At 38.2% G+C, this 9358-nt stretch overlaps 1 protein-coding gene across 8 annotated transcripts in view; it reads left to right on the forward strand.

Annotated features, from left to right (window-relative positions):
- GOLGA3 (golgin A3) overlaps positions 1-9287 on the forward strand; it is a 31803-nt gene extending 22516 nt beyond the window's left edge. For 4 of the 8 annotated variants that reach the window (XM_075515915.1, XM_075515921.1, XM_075515916.1 and 1 more), the window contains exons 20-24: positions 724-856; positions 1069-1191; positions 1602-1766; positions 2770-2933; positions 3939-4986. In XM_075515915.1, the coding sequence (XP_075372030.1) occupies positions 724-856; positions 1069-1191; positions 1602-1766; positions 2770-2933; positions 3939-4146 (793 nt within the window). In that variant the 3' untranslated portion in view covers positions 4147-4986. Of the gene's footprint in view, positions 1-723; positions 857-1068; positions 1192-1601; positions 1767-2769; positions 2934-3938; positions 4987-7121; positions 8662-9156 lie in introns of those variants that run through there. The other 4 variants (XR_012777719.1, XR_012777718.1, XM_075515920.1 and 1 more) reach the window with 4 other exon arrangements.
- The last annotated feature ends 71 nt before the right edge of the window (positions 9288-9358 follow it).

Consider the following 9358-nt stretch of genomic DNA (forward strand, 5'->3'; position numbering starts at 1 on the left):
TGGAGTGGATTATGTTGAAAGGTACCCCAGCTGAGCCTGACCATAAGATGCATGTTTAGACTCTAGGCGAATACTTGCATTTTTCTGTCTCTTCATAATTCAGTTAGACCTGAAGCGTGCTGTACTTAGGCTTCACCATCTGCTTTTTTTACAGTTTCAACAGAGATTTCTACTATTTCATGTTACTAGTAAGGATTAACACTTCATATATATCTTATTATTCTTCTCTCTTTCACATCCCTGAGGAACTACGTAGAGGATGAATTTGATTGTTGAATATATTCCACAATATATTCAAATTCAATTTGTTTTCATGTATAGAAGATATTTTCTTAAATTATAAGAAACTATCAGACCTACATGAGAATTGATATAAGGTTAACCCTATTCCTCCTAAAACAAAAGCAAAATTGCTGACAGTTTGTTTTGTTTTGTTTTGTTTTTTTAACTGCATAATCTATTGTTTGTAACTGGACTATTACCAGTGCTCAAGAAATTTTTTTTTTCAATATTTAATAATATATTCACGTATCTGTCTCATATAAAATCTTCTCGTGATTTAACTTTTGCTGTGAATGTGTTGGCGAAGCCTTCAGTCAAAGCTATAACTAACCAGGTTCCACGCACTGTCATGTCATTTATGGTTACATAGCTAACCCAGTGAAGTACTTGTTTTAAAGGACAGATTGAGTAACTGCTGTGTCTGTTAATCCTGCTGTGCAGGGCAGAGGATGAAAAACATTCCCAGGAGGTATCACAGTTTCAGCAAGAGCTGGCAGAAGCCAGGTCTCAGCTCCAACTTCTGCAGAAAAAGCTGGATGACAAGCTTAGTGAACAGCCTGTAGTAAGCCAAGAGGTAAAAACTGCACATTTACTGTGTTTATCCTTATTTATGATGCATTGTATGACTTAATTTGTCTTTAATTCAGCATTTTTAATGAAGTTTTGCTATGTTTTCTTAGAACCAGGAAGGGTTCATGAGACATAATAATATATTTCCGATTTTGTGGTTGATTGCACCTATAGATAATTCTAAAGGTACTTTTTTTTTTACCCCACCCCTGATAGGTGGAAGACCTCAAGTGGGAAGTAGAACAAAAAGAAAGAGAAATTGAAACACTTAAGCAGCAGTTGGATATGAGTGAACAGCGCAGCCACAAGGAAATAGAAGGGATACAAGTTGTCTTGCAGGTATTTAATCTATCTGGTGGGGATTCTGATGGATGACTGGTATTGCTGCAGGGGGATAATTAAAACAGTATTTTTGTTGTTTAAAAGCATACTTATACTGATACTTTTTTTAATACATTTTTATTCATAAAAACTTATTCATTATATGTTTTGCAGTGTCTTTACTTTTCTCAGTTTTACTTTGACTGTGCTGTTAGCTTCTTATTTCCTTGACCTTACGCCATTAAAATAGGCTGACTTTTTAAAATCTGACTTCTGTTTTTCTGCCGGGGCAAACTGGTTTCAAATAGCAGTGTTATGTGGTGTTTCTTTTTCTAGTTTCCCCTGGCAACTGAAAAAAATGATAAAAACATTAGTTGGCTGGAATTTTTATACCATTTCCCTGTTGATTCTTTTCTTTTCCCATTTAGAATATCAAGACTGAGTTGGAAATGGTGAGGGAAGACCTGTCAGTGACTCAGAAAGATAAGTTTATGCTGCAGGCTAAAGTGACTGAACTGAAGAACAGCATGAAGTCGCTGCTGCAGCAGAACCAGCAACTGAAGTTGGACCTCAAGCATGGCAAGACGAAGAAGGTATTTAAATAGGAAGAATACATGTTGTAGGGTACTGGAAAATACTCCGCTAATGCTCTTTAATTAAAGTACCAGAAAATACTCCGCTGCAGGAAACCAAGTGAAAACTCTGAACTGAAATGCCTGCCTGCGATAGAGACATACTGATATTCTGATATTGAAATGATAAATACAGGAAGATTTGCTGGCAAAAGGAACTGTACTGATCTTGACTTCCCACCTTTTACTTCAGAAATCTTTGTGTTTAGGATATTATCTTACATTTACCTTTTGACTTACAATAATAATACAAAAAAGGTAGCACTTAAATAATGAATCATGGGCAAATACGGAATTAATACCTTCTTACAGTTAATACCTTCTTAATGTTCATATGTCTGTCCTCTCCATACTGTCTAGCTTTTCATCCTTCCACAATTTCAAAAGGTAACTATTAGTGGTTTCTTTGAGTTTTCTGATTTGCTACTAGTACACAGAAAATGCAGTAATAGTAGATCTCTTGTTCTTTCCCTCCCTGAAGTAATTCTCTGTGAGACAGAATTTCGTATGGAAGCCTCCATTTAGTTCTTTTAGACATTGGTCCTGATACCTCATCCTGCAGGTTCCAGATTTCCAAAAGGATTTCTTTGACTGTACTTAAGTGATTTATTTTTCTTCTGAATTGTTCTCTTAACTATACTGAAAGAATGTTATTAAAATTCGTTGTGAAGATCCAAGTCACTTGCTTTAAATCCTTCCTGTTTTATTTCTTTAGTAGGGTGAGTTCTCGAGTAGGTCCTTCTAGATGCTGTTGGTTTACTTACGAGCATGGCTAGCAGATGACGTTAGGTTAGGAACTTTTGGTTGTGACTCGTGAGACTTAACATGAATGTGCTTCTGATTCCTGCTCTGTAATGCAGATATGTACCAGTAGTGTCATGTGAGACTCTTTCTATGTGGTAAAAATGACACTGATGAAATAAATTGATTGTATTTCTGGCTCTTCTTTTTTTCCTTTAACCAGAGAAAGGAACTGAAAGGAGAGAATAACTCTTCAAATCCTGTGACTCCAGTCAAGATTCCTGATTGTCCAGTGCCTGCTGCCTTGCTGGAAGAACTGTTGAAACCATCGACAGCTGTGAGCAAGGAGCCTTTAAAAAATCTGAACAGCTGTCTCCGGCAGTTAAAGTATGACCTGTTATTTTCAACCATATTAAATAATCTTAAAAATGTTTCCAAGAAACCAGCTGCCAGTCTAAGGAAAAAAGGATTTGTAAAATGAATTCTGTTCCTCTTACTGGGACTATATTTAGGACAGTAGGATGTTCTCTCATTGTAAGTGCTTGCTTACATGGTAATGAAATAAGGGAAGAAGACTTTACGATAAACTAGACAAGATGTCCATCCTAAATTGTACACAGCAGAAGAAACCAGAAACAGCTATTTTTAGGTGTTCTTGTTGGTGGAAAAGCTGGTGTTTCTCTCTCTTCACAGCATCAGAAAGGCGGCTTGTGATAGGAGCCCGGGCAGTGTGTTAATAAGAAATCTCTACAGAGGAAGTTCTTTCTGCCAAAAATATGTTTTCAGATCTTCCCTTACAAGGTTGCACGTGAGATTCTGAGCAGGAAAGCTACAACTTCAGGAAGACGGGGAGTTCAATTTACTAGGAGAACTGAGCTGCTATTATCACCTCAGCTGATGTTTGAGGGTAGTGAGCCTGTGATAATGTTCTGTGATCCTGTACTACCAGAGTAGTCGCTTTGCTAAGTTGGTGTCTGACTAAAGTCATAATGTGTTTATCTAGTTATTTTTCTGTGCTGCTTTCCTCACCTCTACCTCCCATGATGTCTTCTATGCCTGCAAGAGTACCACGTTTATCAGGTTGCAGTCACTAAGTGCCTTTTCTGAGGAAACAGTGCTGTATCATCCCTGGCAATGAGTATGTGCAGCAAAGGAGCTGCTGCATTGTTGGCCCTTACTTTTGAATTAAGCATATTGTATTTCTTTTGCTCTTAAATTAAAGAAAGGCAATTCCTAAGCTTCCTGCAGACTTCTTTCTCTTGTATACAGCTATAGCTTAGATAGTCTTGGAGTAGGTATCAAGAATCAGAAAGGTAATTTTCTGATCTTGCATTTAGCAGTTAGCTTTCTGCTTGCTAATTTTTGCTTTTTTGTTCTCAATACTTTCAAAAGGCAAGAAATGGACAGCCTTCAGCGTCAGATGGAGGAACACACCATTATAGTACATGAATCAATGTCTTCGTGGACTCAGATTGAGGGGCAGCTAATGGACCTTACCTCTGCCAGTCCTGCAACTGCATCAGACCAGCAGGAGATTCCTACTGTAGACGAAAAGAAACGGAATTGTAGTGTTAGTGACAAGGAAGCTTTGACACTATAACCTCCTTATCAGTCTTTCTTCCTATTGCTTTAAGTATGTAAACAAATCTTTATCAAAATTATTTATTTATTTCATTTTTAAAAATGGTGTTCAGAGTTGTGCTTTTGCCTGTAGAAGCAAAGGGCATGGTTTTGAGAAACTGGTATAATATTAAATGCAGAACATGCTATTCCAAGGGTTTGTTTGAAACCTTCCCATAATAATTCTGTCATGTTGGGGACAGCCAAGTGGTAAATCTAGCTCATTCTGGGGTTTAGTAAGAGATTCAGATGAAGGTTTAGAAAAGAGGTCAAGAGGAGCATGTGGTTCTGGGTCTGTATTTGTTCAATCTGGGTGAGTTTGTTAAGGAATGACTGTTAATTATGTAACATCTGGGTTTTGGTGGTTTTTTTAATTGGGGAGGGAGGGGTGTTGTTTTCCCCCATCTTGGGTTGTGTCCAAATCACAGGGAAAAATACGTTCTCGTGTTCAGCCATTAGCAGTGGTTGAGAACTGGATATTCTGAGCATCCTCTCTCCTCCCTCCTATAACCTCTTATTCTTGAAATTCAGATTACAGATATCTGTATTTAAAGAAAAAAAATTCATTTGAAGCCATTTCTAGTTATGAAGATGACCTCTGACCTATAGCAAAAGAAACAAGGCTGTAAAGACAAGCAATGCAGACCGGTATGTAGCTTTGGCAGATTTGCCTGGGATGTTTTCCGAAGTATCAGTTTTTGTCTTACAGTCGCAGGCCAGTAGGGAGCTTTGCTTCACTGCACAAACTTCTTGCACCTTTTTAGTTCAACTTTTGAAGTAGACACCCTTGAAAAAGGTATGCGTGTCATATATATATATATATATATAAGAAAAAAACATAATTTTCTGACTTTGAATATGTTTTAATATGCTTATATACTGTAAGTTAAGGCTGACACGAGGGTTTTTTGTTACTGTCATTGTTTTAATGTTACATTTAAGTTTGCTGGTTTTTGACATCCTGTACAAATGGCTTAGGGAAATTAGCCCCTAAAGCCAGAGCTTTTAGAAATTAATTATTTTTACTTTAAAAGACAAAATTATAATGCCTATAAAATTATTATTTTTATTAGCTTTATCTTCTCCCACACACTTCCCCTACTTTTTGCACCCTCTACCACAAGGTGTCCACCGTGAATGGAAATGCTGGTACTGTGGCAGCCCCTCTGCAGAGCACCCTGACTAGATTATTATGAAAGCAGCCCACTTTAGATCCCTTCAGCTTTGGTCCCATTGTTCCATGTGGCTCGTAGTGCAGTGATAAGCCCGCCCTCTCCTCATTCAAAAATTCGTGTGGAGATACTGCTTTGCCTAATGTGCTAAGTGCTAAAGCACAAATCAAAATATATGTGACAGATTATTTGGAAGATTTAGTGGCAACTCATGTACTAGCATGTTTTTGTTTTTAAAAACATAAAGAAAGCAGGTCAATTATATCCACTGTAGTTTGGCATTTAAAAAAAAAAAGATCTTATAAGTACAAGTAGATTAAGGGGCTGGGGAAAAAACCAAAAGTTCTAGTTCATGTATTTTTCCAAAGAGACTGTTGCTGCTTTCGGATGGGTTTGGTTGTTTGGGGGAGAAATGATTGCAGTTTGCTTAGCAGTAGGGCAAAAAATAAGCAAACAAACGAAAAACCCAAACCCACCCATATTTATCCGAAGTCTGATTTCTCATAACTACCAATTCAAGCTCCAGTCCAGTTGAACACTTTGCACTTAAAGTATCTATCCTGACTGATTTCATGCCCCTCAGCTACTGGATTTTAACTTAGATTTTATTGGGATCAAAGTCAAGTGATGGTAGAAGTCAAGGTTTTGAAATTGATGAAGGAAAAAATGCATTAGCATGGCGTTAGGTGCCCATCATACAGAATTACCAAACAATTCCAAGAAAAGTCAAAAGCTTTACAGACTAGCTTAGACATGTTAATGTCTGCATACTGCTGCAGTCTACTTTGCAGAGTAAATGGTACTGATTATCTCACTGCTGTCACGTTCTTGAAGTTGCCTGTATTTTAAGCTCAAAGAATAAAAAAAAAATGCAGTATTGTTAAAGACCAAAATTAAAACTACGTAATGAATAATATATTCGGTACAAAAAAGTTATCAAACGTTCAGGATTTTAAATTAAATAACACTTGTGCAGCATTAATTTTAGTAAATACATTGCCTACAGTTAAGAATCCATTATGTTGTAATCTCCTACGTTTGGCAACAGTTGTATGGATAAGGGTTTTATCTGGTATCAAAGAAGCCAGAATTGTTAGAAACCTTCATAGTTCTTCAGAATGTCTGCTCTCCTCTTCTTTTTGTATCAATAATCATACTGCATTCTGTTTTCAGTGCAGTGCTGCATTTTCTCACTAGCTCCTTATAAAGACATCTGAGCTTATACAATCAAGTAGTCTTAGATGCATATTTTTCCTTTTAAAGATGAGGAAGCTGTTGTGAAGTGCTCAGGTTAGATTTCCGCATTGATCCACCTGTCTCTCTCTGAACGTACCTGGACGCTAGGTATTTTCATTTTATATTCACCATGTGTTTTTTCTATAAACAGAAGCACCATGCCATTTACTTAACTGAAGGACAGATGGTGAGACTTGAGGGTGTAAATCTGGCGAGGTACTAAGTCAATTAAGTTACAGAAGTCAGTGGGAAGCCTTCTAGAAGGAGCACGCAGCATGTGATAAAAGCAAGGCCTTTTCGTTGAAGCTCATCAGCTATGTTTCTCAGTTATCCAGAGAAACAGTTGCTGTTTTATTAAAAAGCCTCACCCTGAGGCTGAGCATGCTCGCTCTACAAAGCTTCAGGTCACTGCTGTCTAGGCAATAAAACAAACTAGTTGTAGGAATGAAAACTGCCTCCCCTCTGCCTGTCACAGCACTGCCAAATACATCAGAGGAAAATCTGAGGAATAATCTCTTAAAGATTTTTTTTCTTTTCCTTTTTCAAGCACTGCAACAGAATGTATTTTCCATGTCTGTTTCTTCAGTGGTTGCTACCTACTAAACCGAGTCTTGTTGAAGGAGAAATGTCACTGTAATGTAAGAATGTTTCCCAAGTCATGAAAGTTGGTAAATGCTGTAGCATTACTTTTTCAGATGCTGTTGGGTTTTTGAGGACTCTTGAATAATTGTGCATTTAGAAAACCAAACACACAAATCAAAAAACCAGCAAACCCTACAATGGAAAAAAATGTTACTGAGTCTCTGGTGTTGCTGAACATTGCATAATGCTCCATTCTATTGTCTTCCAGATTTCTTGGAAATATTTGTGCACTGTATTGGGATCAGCTGAGCCCCTTATCCACTCATGCAATGGGAGGATCTGATCCCATACTCTTTATTCAGGCAATATCCTAGCTGAAATCTATCAGAATTTCACTTATGTCAACAGTAGAGTAATATCCAGAATGAAAGTTCTAGTGCTCATATTTTCATGGATTACTTATTCCTCCTTAGGGGAGTGAACTGCAGTGGCATGGCTGTTTTAATGTTAGCTATGACAACATTAAAGGTGCACTGGGGACAGATAGTATTATCAATATAAATTTAACTTAAAGATGACAAAATCACTGCTGGTGATGCAAAAGCTTGTGATATATGTTTTATTAAGTCTGCTGGGGAAGTGTGAATAGTTGCATGTGACTTGCTGTGACCAGAGCCTTTAAATATTTTCATGTGAAAGCAATTACAGTCCAAAGTAATTCCTAATGCTCATCAGCTGTCATCTGATCACTCTTGTCTCCTACTAATGTGTAACACTTCAGTCTTGAGCAGCAGGGCAGCCTAATTTCCAATACAGATGCACAGATTTCTAGGGGAGGGAAAGATGTTCTGGATACTGTAAATGAAATATTGTTATGTTTTATACATGACATTCGGTAATGTCTGCTTAGGCTGTATTTATAAAGATAGAAGTTAATCATTTCATGTTCTTGAGCGGATAACCCAGGGGATGGAGGAGTTACACTATGTACAATTAATGTTTTATGATCATACAAAGCATGTTGATTATAAAAATAATGTGCATAGGAATTCCTTTAAAAGTTTTGTGCAATAAACTATTTTTGGTAAAGGGCTCCATGTTGTTTCTACTTCTAAAGAGAAACTGATATCTTCTCTTTGGTTTTGGACAGTAATTTCTATGTTTAGGATTCTGAACATGCTGTATAGCCACCTTTAAAGAAAAAAACCACCTTATTTTAACTGACTATGTTATTGCATGTTGCTTTTTCACTGTTTTTTCACACATCTAAAATTGATTGTGCTTGTATTTCCATTACATTTACTTTTTCTCAGTTTGCTGAACATGTCAGGAAAGAAACGTAATGAATGTTAGCTCCCTTGGCCTGAATTTGCCAACATCTGAAGCTTGAGTGTACAGAATGGAACAGTGCAGAAATGTCATCTTGATTTGCAATTGGCCAAGTGCAATGATGAGAGAAATTACTGTACCCTGCTTGTAATATTAAACAGTGTGAGTTAAAGGGATGTTGTCAACTTCTTCTTGAAGGCCTGCCATTTTGTCTCATCGTTTAAACCTGCAGCTGACCGGTTTGCTTATAGTAGCCATGGTTTTTTTGCTACAGCTGTTTGCTACAAGTAGCTGTACCCGTAAGGTAGTGATGTTATACCTACTGGGATGACTAGTTGTCGGACTTGTTTCCTTCTCATGCACTAGGAGCTTCCTTCTTCATGATCTTCCATCTCTGCTGGCTTATCCGAGACTACTGCAGCATTTTGAGATTAATGCTTAGACTGAAACTTTTTACAGGGTACTTTCTTTTCAACTGTTTGTGCGGCCCATCTTCTTAAGCACCAAGGCTGGTAGCAAGCCCCACGCCTGTCGGAGGATGACCAACTGCAGTTCCAGATCCTGCCTCATCCCAGCGTCTTGAAAACCACCCTTACAGCCCGCTCCTAAAGCGGGAAAGGACGCAACCCACGCTGTTGCTGTACAAAGCTCTATCTTGTGTTTTGTTGCAGCAGTTAGCGGTTTGGTGGCTTCAAGTTTCTCAGGCCTCTTCTTCCCTGCCCTTGCAGCCGGTTAGCGCCAGCCTGACAGCAGCGTTTCCGCCCGCCCCATCCGCTACCATCCGGGAATGATAACCGAGAATAAAACGTGGCCGTCGTAACGGTAAGTCGTTAGGAGGGAGCACCCCCCGGCTGCCTGCGCGACGGCGGGACC

Source organism: Mycteria americana, chromosome 13 (assembly GCF_035582795.1).
Source record: "Mycteria americana isolate JAX WOST 10 ecotype Jacksonville Zoo and Gardens chromosome 13, USCA_MyAme_1.0, whole genome shotgun sequence".
In the NCBI taxonomy this organism is placed as follows: Eukaryota; Metazoa; Chordata; class Aves; order Ciconiiformes; family Ciconiidae; genus Mycteria; species Mycteria americana.